At 35.2% G+C, this 20,341-nt stretch overlaps 1 protein-coding gene across 5 annotated transcripts in view; it reads left to right on the top strand.

The window, feature by feature from the left end:
• The window catches only part of rhea (Talin_middle and talin-RS domain-containing protein rhea), a 771,509-nt gene that overhangs the window by 180,038 nt on the left and 571,130 nt on the right, over positions 1 to 20,341 (top strand). For all 5 annotated transcript variants that reach the window (XM_090388755.1, XM_090388752.1, XM_090388753.1 and 2 more), the window contains exon 3: positions 7,008 to 7,105. In XM_090388755.1, coding sequence (XP_090244881.1) covers positions 7,008 to 7,105 — 98 coding nt within the window. The remainder of the gene's footprint in view (positions 1 to 7,007; positions 7,106 to 20,341) is intronic.

Below are 20,341 nucleotides of genomic sequence, written 5' to 3'. Positions count from 1 at the left end.
ATAACTTATAAATTTTATGTTGATGATTATATTTTTGTGTAAGGAGAAAATATTTCATTTATTTTTCCGAATAATGTTACAAGAGAGCAGTGGTTGCATGGTAATGCAGCCCTCTAGCTCCTTGAGAACATCTCTGTGGCCCCTTGCACTTCTGAGTGTGATGCTCCTGTGTTATAGCAATCATAGCAGGAATTGCTTATGTTGGATGGTAGTCATTGAGATGCTGTAGTTGGCAATAAAAATTTTAATACTTTCATTCATTCACTTATTTCTATTTTGTTCAGTGCACGTTATATTTTAATAAGTTAATACATGAAGTTTTAAGCTTACAAAGTTGTGAAAAAATTTGTTGTGCTTTTAAATTATCTTGGATATGTACATTAGAAAGGACCAGTGTGTAGTTCACTATGAAATGAGGCGCCTCCGTAGCCAGGTGGGCAGGAGCAGCAGTGCGTAGCACACGCTTCTTGATTAGACCAGGGTTCGAGCCCGTGACCACCAAATACGGAGGATGCGGAAAGGTCAGGGAATTACCACCGCATATCCCCGGAGCAATATGGCCTTAGTTGCTAATGCTCCTAAAATCCAAATAACAAATAACAAACAAACTATGAAATGAAACCTCTCCTCCACATGCATGTACACCAAGGGATGTCTTGAACACAAAGATATATTGAGTCATTTATTGGGATGGGGTTATAGTAGTGTGAAAAGGACAGCAGCATCAACATTTTTTCCCCTACATAATCATCACTATAGTTTAGGTAGTTGGCCTGCAGGAGAATGAATGTACATCTGTTAATGCACAGATATCACTTGTGTTACTTCATGTGGGTGGTTTTTTTTTTTTTTTTTTTTGGCTGATGCTGTATAAGCTTGCTTTCTTGCATCATGTGCTTTTGCTAATGCTAACATTACTTGAATACATCTAGGCCAGTGGTATCCAACCATTTCCCATACAGGGGCCACATTCAAAGTTAGATTTGTTTCATGGGCTGCACTGAGTGATGATTCTCAAGAAAAATTAGTGCGTTACATATTCCATATCTTGTTACATGTAAAAGGAAGTTTCTGTTTTCATGTTACCATTTTTTATTTTCAGTCTATATATAAAAAATGCAAATTCTCAACACTTTTATGTGCAACAAATCTTTGTCTGATTTATTTTTTAGATTTTATTAAAATTATAAAAATATGACCTACTTTTTTTTTTTTTTATAAATACTTTATTTTTGCTTTTAAATGCTCACTTTAGAAAATGTACAACCTGAAAAGGATCACTGCTTTTCAATATTAAGGTGAATAAATAAATATAATGATACACCTAAAATTGAAAATTTTATTAAGTACAATAACATTTACTTAACAAAACTTAACATGCCTGCACTTTTTAAGCCTACTTTTTAATTGAAATTTGACACCTGGCCTCGTGATAGAAACTAATTATTTCTGAAATTTCTACTCAATCTACATAATTGAAACTCTCAATATACATAAACAGAATTTTTTTTTTCTTTGATTTCCTACCTTTAAAGTTCAGCAAAAACTATTAAAGAAATGATTGAGGCTGGATATTTTTAGATAATTGTTCAAATTTTGGTTGAAAATTTGGGATGCCAATTCATGCTCATCTGTTATTCTGTTTCTTTATAAATATTTATTTGATTTCAAGTGTGAAAATAATTTGCTCGTAAGTGTGTTGATCTGAATAAAGTAGCCATTTTCATGGCATTTTCTTTTATTAGTGGAAAATCTTCAGATGGGAGAGCCTTATTATTCAAGTAGTTTATTTTTGCAGTCCATGTACTTATTTTTGAACCATGTTTTGGCTTAAAGAGCAATAATTTCAAGTTTCAAGCTGGGATTGTAGTTTTCAGCCATAGAAGTAGATGGATTCTCAAACAAGCTTATGTCTTTTTCATAGTATCTTATATCAGCAAATCGACTTTCAAACTTGTCAACAAGTAATTGTAATAATGAGAGGCAACAATTCTTTGGAAATATATGTTTCTCTTTTAGCTCAGTACAACATTCAAAGTGAACTAAATGGTCTTGCCCAATTTTTGATTTAAATAATAACTGATTCTGAAATGATTTGATGTCACCATACAAATCAGAGCCTGATTTTCTTTTCCTTTGTAGTTTTAAATTAAGAGCATTTAAATGACTAGAAATGTCTGTAAGAATTGCAAGATCAAATAGCCACTCCATATTTGATAGTTGTTTTATTGATTTCCCTTTTTTCTTCATAAAAATATCAATTTCGTGATGCATTTTAAAGAAACGATATAGCACTTTGCCACGAGTAACCATCTCACTGCACTATGTAAAATTATATCTTTGTATTCAGCTTAAATTTCTGAAAGAAACTGCTGAAACATGATGATTAAGGCCATGTGATCTTATAAAATTTACAGCCGAAATGACCACATTCATAATGTGTTGGAGATCCAATACTTTCCCACCGAGAGCTTCTTGGTGCACAATGCAATGAATTCTAATCTGAGGTTCAGCTCTGATATCTATCATTTTCTTGGTTATTCTACCCATAAGCCCAATGTTTTTAACAATCATATTTTTTACACTCAGTTGTAACTCCTACCAAGTTTTTAATATTTGATCATAACTTTTCAATAGCTTGTCAAAAATTTTCAAAAAGATTTTCACCTGTAGTTGTTCCGTGCGTACTCTGTAGATTAGCTAAATCTTCATCTGGTTCAAATTATCATTAATTTCACTTATGAAGATAAGGATTTGGGCTGTATCATTTACATTAGTACTGTCATCCAGTGCCACACTAAAATATTTCATTTGTTTTATGTTTATGAAGATAAGGATTTGGGCTGTGTCATTTACATTGTCATATCATCCAGTGCCACACTAAAATATTTCATTTGCTTTATGTTTTCCAAAAGTTGTTCGAACAAATTCTTCCCAATATCTCTACTCTTTGCATAATTGTTCGTTGAGACAAACTAATGTCTTGTACCATTGTTCGTTTCTCTGGGCAAATTTATTCCACAACTTTTAACAAACAATGTTTAACAAATTCACCATCACTGAATGGTTTACTTTCAAAAGTGATCAAATGTGCAACCTGAAAACTGGCACTTATAATAAATTTCTTAACTGATATGTTTTCAGTGCATTTTGTAACTTTGAACACTTTTTTATTTTTGCAACACTCCTTTATATTGATCATAACAGTTATGCTTGGAATCAGTGTTGTTTTAAATTATTTCTTTAAAAACTGACACAGTCTCATATCACACCAAACACACCGCTTTTTCGCCATACTCAATGAAGAAATAGTCTTCAATCCACCTTTGATTAAAAACACTAGACTCTAAATCGACTTTCCTCTTTCAGAACATTTTTAAGGATAATTTTTTACTTCAGTGCAAATTAATAATAATTTAATACAATGAACAAGTTATATAGTTATATCAAAATAGTAGAATTTCACAATATGAAAAGATTTTTGCGTACATTACTGTATTTAGCATATATATGACTGAACTGGACTACATGTACACCTTTGATACAGTCAGGCTTGACGTTGCATACCTGTACACTCAGTGGCGCAACTCTCTAAAATGCTGTTTTAGTTCACTTTCTGCATGGGCCATAGGTTGAACACTACTGATCTAGGCTATTACTGCTTATGTGGCAGCTTTGGTAGAAAATTTATTCTCCATCAGATGTTACTTTCAGTTGTTTTTAAAAAAAAAAAATGGTGGTAGTCTGGAGGTAGACTGAACTATGTGGTTGATATGTCAAACTTCTTGTCTCTGTCACTTGAGTTATTGCCAAATCATAATTGTATATGTGTACAGTTTTGACATGCATAGTTGTGTTGAATCAGTGATCCTGTTTTCTTCTCATGGTGTGTTTATCATACGTGGTAACAAGTTCATAGCAAATTTCTTGTTGTTGTGCCATTTTTCTTATTGTAAAACCAGCTGATAATGTGCACTTTGTTTGTCTGCATTTATTATCATTATTCCATATTTACACCGATTTTTCATATGGATATGATGTATGTAGAGCCTACCATATGCTTTTAGTGCACATACATAGTTATTTCCATGGGTGTGCAGGGTTTGTGGAGGGGGTGGAATGGCTCGTGCAAGCCCTTTGTTAAATTTTTGGAGATTATTATTTGTGAGTTAAAAAATCCATAAATAATAATGTAACTTATAAATAATTTTATGATTAAAAAAATAGTTTGATACAATTTTAACAAGGATGGTTTCTTCAGCTGAAATATCTTCAGCTTCTGAGGAAATGAAGCCTTCTATCAAGCATGTGTTTTCTGCTGTCTGTTTGTACCTTACATTTTAGATGTTTCTTCTATAAGTTTCTATGAAAATGTTATCTTTGCCCCATTGGAGAATTACCTGGAGAGCAGCATTTAAGGAATTGATAGTGAATATTTGAAAAGATGAAGCTGTTTGTGCAGGGAAAGGTTTCTCATACTGGCAGGTAGAATGCAATGTGCCATCATCTGCAAAACTATGGATGGGATTTCAGTGGAAGGTCATTAATATACAAGAGCAAAACAGTGAATGAAAGAAATGAACCATGTGGAAACACTAGCATTAGTGGAAAAGTTAGAAGACAGAGAGCCATTTAACATCACCACAGCAAACTGTCAGAGAGAAAACTGGTTACCCAATTAGGGAAAAACAGTCGACAATTCATGAGGTGAAAGCTTGTTTAGAAGATCTATTCTAAACATGATGAGAAGCTTTCACCAAACGTTTTCATTGAATTTGTCCATAAATGGGTAACATAAGCCAGTATATATCCCCAACAGATTGCCACTGACAAAATTCCTACTGGTGATCATTGAACAGATTCAAGGTTTCAAGATAGTTTGAGAGTTGGCAGTTAATGGATTCCTTGATTACTTTGGAAAGAGTAGAGGTAAGTATAGTGGCATGATAATTTGATTGAAGGGATTTTTCACCCTTTTTAGGAATTGACTGGATATGAGCAAATTTTCAAGCATAAGGAAAAACATCAGTGGAATAAGAAAGTGTGAAAAGATGACACAGGACAAGAGTAAGAGTGCAGGAGCACAGATTCTGAGGACAAGTGAAGAAATGCCATCAGGACCTGTAGCTTTCTTGGCATCAAGATTTTTCAAAATTCTTCTGACATCCTTTTGATGGAAGACCACTGGAGGCATTGAATGGAGTATACTGTGGGAACTGTTGGAGATGGTTTACCAAGATACAGGAGTTAAAAGAAAAGGATACTAGTAAGTCGGCTTTATCTTTAGCTGATGCGGCAAGTTCCACCTTTTAACTGAAGTTGAAGCATAGATGGAAAAAGTTGGGGCCAATAGCTTTGGCAAGGAGTGTGGAATAAAGGATTTTGTCTCTACGAGAATAATTTTATTGGCACAACCTGAGAAACATTGGCATCAGATAATTTAAAATAGTAATCCAATCAAGGAAAAGAACAATAAAAATCTTGCAGATCATCATATTTCACATCCTTATAATCCCAAACAATGTGAGACTGAGAATAGCCACAAGAGAAGGGTTCTGTTGGAAAAGAGACCATCACCAAGTTGTGATCTGATGTGCCTAGAGGACCACTCAGTTTCACTGTGTACTTTGAAGGGTTGTTTGTGAGAAAAAGGTCAAGAGCGTTGGGTATGTGGTTGGGATTGTCTGGTATTCTGGTAGGTAAATGAAGAATCTGTGTGAGGTCATTAGTAATTGCAAAAGCCTCAGTTTCTCGACAAGCTTGTTCTGTGTGACTAGAAAACTGAAGTCACCTGGAGTTATGAATGTTAAAATCAACAAGGAAAATTGTCTCATTATTAGGAAAGTTGGACTGGAGAAAATCCAGTTTCAGAGAAAGGATGTCAAGCAGTTCCAAGCGATTGGTGGAGTTAGGAGAAAGATAGAGACAGTAGTTGAATTTGACAGAATGGAGTAGAGAGATTTTAAGCCAGATTGGATTGAAAAGAGCAGATTCCAAATAACTTAATCTTTGACAGGGAATATTAGAGACATATGCACAAGTACCACCTTTGAAGCGAAAGAAATCGTACAGTGAATAATATGTATAGTTGAGAGAAATTCTATAGGTGGATTAAAGTCAATCACTAGTGTCCCTCCTCTTTCTCACTCTGTATACCTTTAACTCATAGTTCATTCTACAGGCTGCTGAAAGAAAGTATGTATAGTTATCTATTGACAGTACATTGACACCATGACATGAATAATGCAATGGTGAAATGGAATGTGAATTATGAGAAGGGGTGGCTGGAGGAGTGCATTATAGTGTGAGTGTAAAAGCTTATGAGTGGCCTTTAACTACCTATAAAATTTATTTTAACTATATTTGTTTTGTTTAATGTTGTTTGATTTTATAATGCTGTGTGGAAGATGAAACAACATTCCAATTGTGTTAGTAAGCACATGCATATTGGCATTATTTGTAATTTCATTTGCATCTAAGTTAATTAATATTAGTATTGGCAAATTGACACAAAGAAGTAAAGCTTATAGAGCATGGGGGGGAAAAAAAAAAAGCCTCCACCTTTTTACCCACTTTATTCGATCATACTGTCTAATTCTTTTAAATTTGCTTAAACTACGTACTGCCACAACACCAGGTGAACATTTATGCCAATAATGTCGTTTGAGCCTGATAATGCGATTCCACAGGGAATTTAGACACATCACCAAATTACTTCAGTAGGTTTTTGTGTTGTAGTTATGGATACTTTTTGTAATTTCTCTAGCTAAATATTTTGCACTATAAATTCTACTTAAACGTAATTCATGTGGTGTATTAGTTTTTCTTCCTTTTACAATGTTGAATTGTTTGGCCAGTCCTTGTGTATTTTATTTCTTATGTAGATATCTTCACAGTAACATGCATTGATGTGCGCGCGCGCGCGCGCGCACACACACACACACACACACACACACACACACAACTTTGAAAAGACTTCTCATTTCTTTGATCTTATGTAATTGCAGCAAAAGATTATGGACTTTTTCTTGCTGATGAGGATCCAAAGAAAGGTGTATGGTTGGAACCTGGCAGAGCACTAGAATATTATTTATTAAGAAGTGGAGTAAGTATTTTTTTACTTCCATGATATGAATTATATTATACAGTCAAATCTTGTTAATACAAAGTTCAAGGGATCTAAATTTTTGCATTTTGTAATAATGAGGTTTGTAGTAAAGAGGTCCCCCGAAAGTCAAAATTTTTTTTTTTTTTTTTGTACATACTATATATCTAATAGTATGAACCAGAGCTGTAATGCTCAATATGTTCTACATTGATATCAATATTTGTAAAATAATAAGAGAAGTTTACCTCAATATAATACGTAGAACACTTCTGTATGATACTCTCCAGCAATTAGAACGAAAGAATCGCAAATCTTACATTACGGTAAAAAATAATTAAAACTCAATTAAAAAATTAAACAACAATTGAACACAATTAAAAATCAATCTAATGCAATTAAAAATTAAATGAAATTTAACGAAAAAAGCTTCAGGAAGGAAAATCGTTTTTTGCAACTTTATTCGTTAAATTTCGTTTAATTAATTTCATTTTTAATTGCATCAGATTGATTTTTAATTGTGTTCATTTGATTTCTAATCGTGTTCAATTGTTTTTTAATTTTTCAATTGTGTTCAATTGTTTTTTAATTTTTCAGTGTTCAATTATTTTTTTTATTTTTTACTGTAATGTAAGATTTGCGATTTTTTTCGTTTTAATTGCTGGAGAATGTCATACGGAAGTGTTCTATGTTATTATATTGAGGTAAACTTCTCTTATTATTTTACAAACTATATATCTAAGAATAATAATAAATAATAATAATATCAAAAAAAATTAAAATATAAATTAATTTAAATTAATAAAATAAAATAATGAAAATATAATATAATAAAAACAAGAACCTTATCTAACAATACAGTAATAGGAATTACACACTTTTTAAAGATTTTATTTTATTTGTAAGATAAACTAAGAGAAAAGTAATTAATGGAAATAAAAATATTGTACAATATATATTTTGATATATACAATATTTTAGTATCATGGTAAAAAGAACTGCAATCTTAATATATAATACAAGACATACAAACCATTAACTTTTTAATACATTAATGTAATTTAGAGAAAGAATCCAATGTTGATTGCACAGTTTTTGTCCTATATGCATTTTTAACTACAGCAATAGTTGTTTCTTTATCAACGTTACTGTAGGCCAACACATTCTTTATTATGCTCAATGCATTTTGGGTATTTTCTTTAGACTGCAGTGTGTGTGCTGCTGCTTCTTCAGGCTGACCGGGCTAGCCAGGTGGGTAAAGTGCCTGCCTGGTAACCCAAAGGTCGCAGGTTCGAATCCCGCCTCAGGCTTGGATCAGAGTAGTGCTAAAAACCTTGGGAGGTACATTATGGCCACAGAAGCTGATGCACCAACAACTAAAAAAAGAAAAAAAAAAAAAAAAAACAAAAGTGTGTGCTTCTTCACTTTTGCTGTCACTGGTAACAAGAACATCGTTTTTGCTTGGTGCATTTGTCTGCTGGACGTTTTTTTTCGATGATATTCTCTCCAAAGCCACTCTTTCTGAAGCAATTGATTATTACGCTTGATGCAATACTGTCTCAAGCAGTGGCATAACTAGGGTGAGGCAGGTGGGGCACATGCCCTGGCTGCCAAATTTGGGGGGGGGGCACCATTTTTATGGTTTTTTTTTAAAGAACAGAATTTTAAGGAACAGTTTTCAAGGGAAGTGATGCCTTTTTTTTATTTGCCCTGGGCACCATCAACCCTAGTTACACCTCTGGTCTCAAGCAATAACAAGATTATAGATAGCATCCTAGACATTCCAGTTTGGCTGCAAATTGTTCCCTTGTTCTATGTTGCAAATGAAGTACCTTATCAGGCAGGCTCTATATGCTTTTTTGAGGTTATAAATAATGCCTTGATCCAGTGGCTGCATAAAACTGGTGGTATTAGCAGGTAAAAACAACAGCCGTATATTTGTCAACTAAAGTGTCTCAGCAGTACAAAGAATGTGCTGTACAATGATCTAGAATCATCAGAATGTTCCTTTTTTCTGAACCCATTCTTCTGTCCACTTTTGATAACCAAGACTGAAAAATTTTGACCATAAGCCAAGCACTTCTATTGGTCTCGTAATCACAGAGAAGTTGGATAACTAACTTCTTTAAAACATTTTGGCTTGGAAAACTTACCAATCACAAGTGGGCATAGTTTTGTACTGCCATCTGAATTGCAGCATAACAGAACAGTGAGTCTTTGTTTACTTAATTTTCCACCATGACAAGACTCTCTCCAAACAGCAAATGTTTTGTTTTTCCAGCAAATTATAAAATAAACCTGTCTCGTCAAGATTAAAAATATCTTTGTCTCATATTTTTCAAGAATGGACCATACAGAACACAACCAGTCTGTAGCCTTTTCTTTGTTGACTAAACCAGACTTGCCACAAACATTTTGCGAAACCAAGTTATTTCTGTTTTTAAATCATTGGTGCCAGCCACTGTTGCATTTGAAGTCGCTAATTCCATGTTGCTGAGGAAGATAATTTCCTTTTTTTTGCAAAATTATCTGATTTGGCAAATTAGATGCATGCATTTGTTGGTACCACTCAAAGTTTTGTTTCAAGCTCCTCATGTTTTGCACCACGAATTTGTTTCCTGTTTTTTATCACTGCTCCAGTGTCATGCACTTCAAGCTTTTTTCGGTTTTTCAGTATTGTCGGTAAAGGGATGCTGTATTCCTTTGCAATGTCCAGTTTAGTTCAATCCATCCTGTCAGCCTCTAGTATAATTTTCAGTTTAATTTCCAGGCTTAATTCCGTCCATTTACATTTTGTTGCCATAACACTGCTAGATAAGATTTAATATAAACAAATTTTAAATTAATTGAAAGAGACAAGTTCCAAAAAAGACATCAGCTCAGGTAAAATGGCACAAAAAATAGATTACTGTATACTGTAGCAAAAGACTCTTTTGAACTGCGTAACTATTGTAATTGACCTTAATCCCATAGGGAGTGTATGTAAACAACTTAGAAAAACTTTTTTTATTCTTTTGTTAATTTAACAGCTCATCCATCAGAAAGATGTTTTTCAGAGTGCACTTATGTTGTAGATACCATAAACTTGGTTTTGTTTACACAAAAGTAATTTCTAACAAGTCAGTGCCATCCTTCGGGTAGCAGGGAGACTGGTGGCCAGAGGCAATAATGGGGTCAATAATCGGACAGGTGTGCCAAGATTTGTAGTATGTTTAAACTGTTGCTGGAATGAATACAGAGAAGGGCAACAAGATTGGTGAGGAGAACAAAGTGGTCCTCTTACCAAGAAAAGCTTAAGTTCTGTAAATTGCAGCATCTGGAGACTAGACACCTGCGTGGTGATCTGATTGAGGTGTTTAAGGCTTTGAATGGAAATGGATTGAGAAAGCTTAATGCTTACGAGATTCTTCCTCTTGCTCAGACCACACATGCATACACGAGGGCGCCTCTGTAGCCAGGTGGGCAGGAGCAGCACATGCTTCTTGATTAGACCGGGGTTCAAGCCTGTGAGCCACCAAATACGGAGGATGCGGAAAGGTCAGGGAATGACCTTTCCGCATATCCCCTGAGCAGTATGGCCTTAGTTGCTAATGCTCCTAAAAACCAAATAACAAACAAAACAACAAATTGTATCTCTTCCCCCCCCCCCTCTCATGTGATGTACTTATTTCCTTCACAGTGAGCTTCTTGGTCTTAGACTACTTCAAACAGCAATTCTCTATTCCAAGAAGGAAGTGCTCTTTGAGGTACTGTAGTACCACTGCAATTCATTTTGAAGATGGGGAGCTCTAACAAGTACTTCTGTAACTCTTTTCTGTTTCATTAAGGGGTGTTGATCGGGGAAAGTAATGCAATGTTAAGGTAACTCATTGTGAAGGAGAAAGTGCTTCATATTGAAAAATTAATTTAACTCAAAGTACCCTATTCAAATAAATTCCCTTCTTATGTCAACATAAGAAAGTGATGTTTATTAGAAGTAGTACAGTCATATAAGTTAGTGAATTAGCATAATTTCTGTACATAGTAAACCAGCTGAAGTTGTGCAGTGGAATTATTACATAATGTCTTATATTATGATTCCTTCACAATGAGTTGCCTTTCTAATTATACCTTGAATAAGTAATGCGTCCCCCAGTGTGATCAAACATGGGGCAAATACCATACTTGAGGAGCTTTTGGTTGTTCTTTACACCAATGCATCCACCAGAAAATTTTAGTTTTACTGCTAATGATTAAAAAAACAAAACATAAATATTTTTATGTGGCAGTGGTTTTGGTGGTATGTAGAAATTGTACTGAGCAACTGAAAATCAGTACTTAGGTTAGAAAGGGAAATAAAAATAAGTGAGAAATATCTAAAACTGCTCATACTATAAGCATTTTAGAATGTATGTTTTATGCATCCTGTGCTCACTTACTTGTTTCCAAATTTTGGGCCCACACTGGCAAATTAACATGGATCATTTAAATGCCTAGTTTTGTGCTACAGCCATATAGAAAATGTGATTCACAAAGTGGGATATGGAAATATGTAACAGGTTGTCTATCATGAGTGATTTATGATAGACAACCTGTTAAATCATTCATGATAGACAACCATTACAAAACTGAAGCTATTTTGAGCGTTTACTGCAACAAATGTAGAAAACGTTGAGTGATTATCATTGATAATGCATACCTGCATTTGTGTGTTGCAAAAAAAGGAACGTATCCTTCCCCCAGTTAACTTAATCCTGCAGAACACATTTTACACTTATTGCCACAGATCCAACGACTCTTTTACAGCAGTCTTCTTGTCTTTGCTGAATTTAGGGCTGTTTTACCAAGAAGTATCATGAACTTTGGGAGATGGGGAGGCTAAACAAAGCTGAAGCAGTGGATCCTGATACCTACAACTCACCGAATTCCTGCCCATGGGAAAAGGTGCGATTGTTGGGGATGATTGCCTACATCATCAGATTAATATTCTATATTTGACCATCCACAATTTTATGTGTATTGTATATTCCTTTTTCTATTCAGATGAAAATATAACTATAACTAGTTTTAGGCTGGATCTGGATTCACCTGTTAGCTACACATGATTCCATTTGTTGTCATTCCAGTTTGAGGAATTTCCGAATTAGTGAATTTAATTTGCCATTCATTTGGAAGGGCTGTGGTTCAAATTCTATTATTGATGCGAGGAAATTAGAGAGACTTTTCCAAGCTATGTAAGGTGGTCTTATTTGGAGTGTAGACGCTTTTCCCCCACTGCATGCAAAAAAAAGAAAAAAAGAAAAAAGAAGCCAGACTGGCCTTAAAATGTTCATTTTATTAGACATGATATATAACTCATGGCCTGGATTGTCTTAGTACTACTAGTTTAAGTAACCTAATTTAGCTGAAGTCAGGTGGGAATATCATGTGTAATAAAAATAACATTTTAAGGCCAGTTTGTTTTCTTGCATCATTTTGTGTTGTAATTAAAGTATTAATATCAGCAAAATGATGCAAGGAAGCAAGCTTTGTAGCATTATCCAAAAAAAAAAAAAAAAAAAAACAACTCGTAATACTTTGTTCAATACTGCTTTAAACTTATTCAAGCTATCCATTTCCACAATACAGCAGAGTGCTGATTATCTGATTGTGTGATAATTGGCGACAGCTAGAACCTGGATAATTGAAAAAGACAGTTAATCCAAATTGTATTTTATTAGGGCTGTCATAGGTATATATTTTGTGTAAAAAGAAAATAAGATTGTATCACATAAAGAAATGAATATAATCACATTCCAAAATACATAAAAAATAACTAAAAATTTTTCTGAAAAATATTTTGTTAGAAAGTCTGTAATTTTTCTTTGTTTTTTATAGAGCTACTTTGCTTTTTATTTTTCTTATATACCCACAAATATTTAAAATTTCAATATAATCAACATTATTAATTTTCCAACATTATAAAATAGAATAATGCATCTGCAGTTGTTAGCAGCATTTCTTTCCAGCTGGCTTTTTCAAGCTGGTTGTGGTTCCTTATTGTCCTGCTCTTCTGAAGAAGTGATTGAGCCTGCTGTCAACTTTCACATTTTCAGCAGTCCCAAAGTTAGGCAGTATTTTTTGAATGATTTTTAATTTGTTTCACTCTTGACTTCTCTCCACTCTGTAGGAATGTTGTAGATAGCATCTTTAATTGTTAGTAATTTCCAAAATAAAGTCCATCAACAAGTTCTTTATATTCAATATTTTCATGATATTTTGGTTACACCTTGGCCCACTGGTTGTACCAATTATTTAATGGAATTAGTACGTCCTATAGACCAGATTATGACTATGAGATATATGAATGGTGGTGATGTCGCAATTTTCTGCACCTTTTCCATTGTTGGATGGGATGGAGTGGTATCTAGTAACAGAATTTCTTTCTTGGGGGAGACCTTTCTGAAACAAAAAATTTTTAATGTGTGAAATAAATTTATTTTTCCAATGTTTTGAAAATATCAATAGTTAAAATAATCTACTGATAGAATGATTTTGCCGTTCAGACTCAATATTAACTTATTTTCCCTCAAAGCATTGGAGCATTCTGTCTTTGCTTATCTAATACCATGGAGAATTCCCCCCCCGCCCTTTATAGATGCTAATGTATGAGTGGGCATTGCTCACCAATACTGTTTCATCTGCATTGTAAATATTTGCTGGAATAATTCTCTTCTCCTTAATAATCTCTGTTAATTCATCAAAACCTTTTTTAAGGCATTTAGAATAAAAGAATTGAGGAAAATATTATAGAAAACATGTACATATATATAATGGCTGATGAACAAGCTCTGACAACATTTAACAGAAAACTGTAGAAGTAGAGATGTAGTCTATGTTTCAAGACACCAGCTTTCCATGTAGTAGCAGTAGTAGTGGCATGTGATGTAAGAAAGCAAGTGTATGAGCTTATGCAGCATCAGCCAAAAAAAAAAAAAAAAAAAAATCATACCATTCCCTCCAAATGCATGTCCAGTTCCTCCTTAAATTTATTTAACCTATCAACTTCCACAACGACAGATGGAAGTTTGTTCCAGCAATTAACCACCCGCTGACTAAAGGCAAATTTCCGCACATCTATTCTATATCTGTCTTTTCTTAATTTGAATTTATGCCCCCTTAGGTTCGTAATCTGAACAAGTGGAAGGATCCCATCAGAATTCAGCGTGCTCAACCCATTCAAGGCCTTATACACCTCAATCAGATCACCTCACAGGTGCATAGTCTCTAGCCACTGCAATTTGTAGAACTTAAGCCTCTCTTGGTAAGAGGATCCCTTCATTCCCCTCACCAATCTTGTTGCCCTTCTCTGTACACGCTCAAGTAAACCTACATCCTTCCTAAAATGAGGCCTCCAGACCTGTACGCAGTACTCAAGGCGCAGCCTGACCATTGCCTTATACAGAGGGACAATCACCTCCTTCTCCCTGCTAGCAAAATTCCTATACATCATTGACAAAACCCCATGACCTGCCTTGGCAGCCTGTCTGCATTGCTCAGAAAACTTCATATCTGATTGCACAATTACTCCCAGGTCTTTTTCATTTTCTACCACTTTAACTGTAGTACCACACAGTTGGTACGTTTCACTGGGGTTACTTCTACCCATATGCAGTACTTTGCATTTGTCAAGGTTAAACTTCAGTTGCCACTTCTTAGCCCATCTGTCCAAATTATCTAGATCCTGTTGCAGTAGCACACTGCCATTACTGTCATTAACAACCCTGCCAACCTTTGTATCATCTGCAGACTTTGACACTAATCCTGATATACCTTCATCAATATCATTGATAAATATACAAAACAACAGTGGACCCAAAACCGAAACCTGTGGGACTCCACTAATAACATTAGTGCACGAAGAGCAGCACCCATTAATTACCACCCTCTGTCTTCTCCCACTCAACCATCCTTTTATCCATTGTAGCAACTTACCCTTAATACCATTCTGCTCCAATTTGTGCAATAGTCTTCCATGCGCAACAGTGTCAAAAGCTTTCCTGAAATCCAAATATATGATATCAAAATTATTTTTTGCATCCAGTTCCTTTGTAACCACATCATAATATCCTATCAAATTTGTTAGACAAGACTTTCCCTTAACAAACCCATGCTGTGTCTGAATTATTTCTGCAGTCTTGTCTAGATGATCCTGCAATGCATCTTAATCCAGTGACTCCATTATTTTACCCAGAACAGAAGTTAAACTAACTGGTCTGTAATTACTCGTGTCACCCTTCGATCCCCCTTTGTGAATTGGGGATACATTTGCACATCTCCAGTCCGTGGGGTCCTCCCCTGAGTCCAAGGATGCTCTCATAATTATGGCTAAGGGTTTGCTTAGTTGCTTTGCCGCCTCCTTTAATATAACTGGATAGATCCCATCCACCCCAGGTGCCTTCCTTATGTTTAACTTCAACAATTTCTCCTCCACTTTGTTTTCAGTTATTACAATATCAATTTGATAACCTTCTGCCATTTTCAAACCTTAATAACTACTCATGTGTGAATGTAGATGCACAATACTCATTCAGTTTGTTTGCTATATGAGCAGGATCATCAACAGCCGAACCATTGATATCCAGTGGATCAATCAGATTCATCCCCTTCCTTTTAGAGTTTATATAAGTAAAGAAATCCTTGCTGTTTTTCTTAGCATCTTTTGTCCTAACCCCTCCTTTGTGACCTGATTACAGACTAGCTTATATCTGCCATAGGCTTCTGAGTTGCTTGATTATTTATATGCATCCCATGCATTTTTCTTCTCTGTCACGAGTCTCATTAGTTCATTTGATAACCATTTAGGCCTAATCCTTGAACAATATTTCTTAATAGGTATGAAACTTTTAGTAGCATCCACGATTAATTTCTTAAATGCTTCCCACTTAGAATTTACTATTGGTAACATTGTCAGTTGATCCCACTGTACAGAATTTAAAAACTGTGTGAGACCACTCTACTCACCTTTATGAAAGCAAAAACCCTTTCCTTTACTCCTGATGGTAATTATATCTTTAAGTAAATCTCACATCGGTACCCTGTGATCACTGCCACCTAGTGGTTCTTTTATCTGCAAATTCTTAATACACGAATGATCACTGCTGATAACCAGATCAAGAGTATTACCCTCTCGAACATGCTGCTGCAGAAAACAGTCATCCAATAAATCCACAGAAGTCTTACTAGTGTGTGAGTGACCAACCCACAAGTTCCAGTCAATATCTGGGAAGTTAAAATCTCCCATTATAAGACATTATGAGTTACTAGCCCACTTTATTTCTCTGTACAATTGTTCATTGTACTCATTTGAGTCATTAGGCCTATAACACACTCCTACCCTTATTTTTAGTGCTTATGTCACACCAAACTGACTCAACAGTGCACTGTTCATCTATATCAACTGGATGCACTTCTTTTGATTTTATGTTTTTCTTAATTAACAGCATAACACCTCCTCCCTTCCTATCCTGTCTATCCTTTCTGTACACATTGTACTCCCCAAATTCCAGTTCTGTATTCCTAATATCAGTGTGACACCTCTGCTATCCCAACAATACCCGCCTTTGATGTCTTGACCAACACTTAAAATTCATCAAATTTATTTACTATACTTCTAGCATTGGTGTGCATGCAAGTATACATGTTCCTATTCTTATTATTAGTTACCCTAACACATCCCATATACCCACTGTTTCACGATGATTGCCATCAGTCCGCTGAAACTCCCAGCATCCCTCGCTCCAGGTCGTTACTTATTCTAATAGAAGTTGTGCAAGAATCACCTTCACCTCTGCCTGTGGCTACTTTTAACCTTTTAGTCTGTGAATTCCCCCAAGCTAGCAGTTTTCCGACCCACCTAACACTGCCTCGATAGCATCAGCAAATATTCTTGCACCCTTTCTATTTAAGTGTATCCCATCCCTGTAGAAGCAGTCTCTCCTGTTAACAAGCACAGACCACGCTGAAAAAAATTTTACCCCTTGAGCCTTGCACATTTCCTCGTGGGCGGAAGTGATTGACAAGGCTCTCATCACGTACTCCCTCCTATCGTGGCTGGGCAGAATTGCAGACACTTTCAAATTTCAATGTGCCAGAAAGGAGTGCACACTTGATTTCCTCTGTGTTATGAATTTACTCGCAGAGAGCAGTTCCACTAATTATGTTTTTTTTTTTTAAATAATTGCTAAAAAAACATTATCTGGCACCATGGGTAATCCATTGGATAACTGAGTCCTTGTTCTAAGTGGAAGTTTATTTCAGCAGTCAGTTACCCTGTGGCTGAAAGCAAATTTCAGCAATTAAAATTCTTATGGAATAAAGACATTCTAAATGTTATTGATATACAGGGTGATTCTAAATTATTGTCGGGGTTTCCGTGACCTATAATTTTCAAACCAGAAACAACAAAATAAAACTGCTTACGGAATATGAAAGTGTAACTCAAAAAGTTTTATTTGGCAATGCTGTACTCGCCACGTTGATGTCTGGGAGATATTGATGGCATTACTTCAAAATTGTGACTGTTCAAGAGAAGGCAATGTGCGTACGTTGGTTTTTCGAAACAAAGTGTGTTATCACAACGCAGTGTCGTTACAGAACTCAGTATGGAAAAGATCCACCTTCAGATAATGCTATCTGATGTTGGTTAAAGCAATTTCAAGAGACTGGTAGTGTTCTGCACTGAAAAGGAGTGAGAAGGTCGAGCACTTCACAGGAAGATGGTGGTCGAATTCATGAAGTGTTTTCCCGAAGCCCACAAAAATCAACTAGACAAGCTTCTTTGCAGCTTGGTACACCACAAATGACTGTTTGGAGGGTTGTTCATAATTGCCTTCACTTTCATGCCTACAAAGTGCAGATTGTTCAGGCTTTAAAGCCGAACAATCTGCACTTTGGGTAAACTTTGGGTATCAGGGAGGGTAAATCGTTATAACTGCAGAATATGGGGATCAGAAAACCCTCATGCCATTTGAAAATTCGAAAGAGATAGTTCAAAGGTCAATGTTTGGTGTGCTTTGTCATGTTTGGAAGTTTTGAAGTCCTTTTTCTTTTCGGGAAAAAAAAAAAAAATAAAAAAAAAATAAAAAAAAAATAAAAAAAATAACAGTGGCGACTTATCTGGACATGCCACAGCTGTATCTGTTACCCCAGTTGGAAAATCATCATCCAAATGCAGTGTTCCAGCAAGATGGTGCACTGCCACATTGGGCTCTTATTGTCCCAGAATTTCTTGACATGCATTTTCCTGGGTTTTGAGTTGGACGTGGTGGACTGATTCCGTGGCCTTCACGCTCACCTGATCTTATGCCGCTTGATTTCTTCCTGTGGGGATACACGAAGGACATTGTGTATAAGACCCCCTGTAACATCCCTCGATGAATTGAAGCTCAGAATTGTTGCTGTGATCGAAACAATTATAACACAAATGTTGGAGAACACTTGGAGGGAAATTGAATGTCGCTTGGACATCTTACACATGTCACGAAAGGCATGCACATTGAAGTTGTTTAGCATTCTGCAGTATTGATTCTATAGGTAATAAAACATTTTGAGTTACACTTTCATATTCTGTAAGCAAGTTTATTTGTTTTTTCCGGTTAGAAAATTATGGGTCACGGAAACCCCAACAATAATTTAGAATCATCTTGTATATGATTAAATTTTCAGACTTAGTAGTGCAGATAACCATTGCCAAAATTCATTTGTAAGGAATATGAGGAAGACTTAATTTCTGGCCTCTTGTGGAAAAAGAGGTATCCCTCATGGCCTGCAAAAGTACTGCCAAGCTGACTGCTCTGTGAATAGTTATCAGGGGTTCCTAAACTTTAACACTATATTTATGAATTTTGCAACCCCCTCCCCCTTTACCAAAAGTTAAAAAAAAAAAAAAAAAAAAAAAAAAAATGTAATAAATCAGCTTTATTAATACAATGTCAAAATAATTTGTTCCCACTAAGTAATTTTTAAATAAGTATTAATAAGATAGGAAGAAGTGTAATAAGAAGGATTACGTACATTACTGAGAAGGATGTGGCTTGAGTCTGGAAATGGCCATGTGAAGATCTTTTTCTGTGTCCACAAGAGCACGATACTTTGTTTTTAGTGCTGCAACAGCTGAGAATCCTGTCTTGCATAAGTCGGGTGTTGCAAAAGGTAGGAAAATTTTCATCACTTTCTTGCTGAGATCAGGGTACTGCTCTTCAGCATTATCTGGAACTCCGCTACTGACTCAAAATTTGGATGCTGGAGTTTGATTGCTGCAAGGAACAGGTTTGTCACATGGTTTTTGTTTTAAACCTGTCAAAAATCTCCATTATTTTATGCCTAATTCAAAACTGAACAATAAGTTTAATGCGACACTGAATCACTGTTAAAGGGGCACCTGACTTTTTTTTTTTGGAACATCCACATGTTGAACGCAATAATGTAAAACTGAAATACATATCATATGTTCTAGTGTGTAAGTTGACCTTTAGTTTTTGCCTTGAAAAACTAAGGGTCAACCTTCGATGCTAAAGAACTGCACAAAGATTGGTGGCGGTGTCTTATGTTTTAATTCCACTATTTCTGCTCTTTATTTTAATAGTTTACATTGTGACATTTTATTATACTGAACAGTAAACTGTAATGAAAGTGATAAACGTATAAAGTAAGCTCTCATATAGTAGGTCACTAAACCAAACTTCAGGTCTAGGTCACAATATGACATCACTCACTGAAGGTCACTAAACCAAACTTCAGGTCTAGGTCACAATATGACATCACTCACTGAAGGTCACTAAACCAAACTTCAGGTCTAGGTCACAATATGACATCACTCACTGAAGCTCTATATAAATTGGAGCCTTCAATTTTGTAGCTTGTCTATTGCCTGTTTGGTACCATCCTGATAATTGATATCTTTGTAAGCGATGTCAATAATGGAAGTGAATTTTCTATTATAAACTGACAATCTGGAAGAACAAAGTAAACCTGAAAACAACATCTGACGGATTCCATGAGCTGCTTTTGTGTGATGAAGGTGATGAACAAATTCTTTAGTTTTGATTAAAAAGGTTTAGTGAACAATGTATTTATGAGAAATATATATGTAATAAATGTATATCTCACAAATGTATTTATTGCATGTATATTTTTGAGGTGTAATACAAATATATTTAGCAATACTAAATACATTGGTATTAATATGTCTTTCTAACCGTGAGCAATTATCTTTAA

This window comes from Mastigoproctus giganteus, chromosome 14 (genome assembly GCF_048544385.1).
Source record: "Mastigoproctus giganteus isolate SK-2022 chromosome 14, ASM4854438v1, whole genome shotgun sequence".
Taxonomy (NCBI): Eukaryota; Metazoa; Arthropoda; class Arachnida; order Uropygi; family Thelyphonidae; genus Mastigoproctus; species Mastigoproctus giganteus.
The sequence above is the reverse complement of the archived record's forward strand: the minus strand, read 5'-3'. Positions and strand labels throughout refer to the sequence as shown.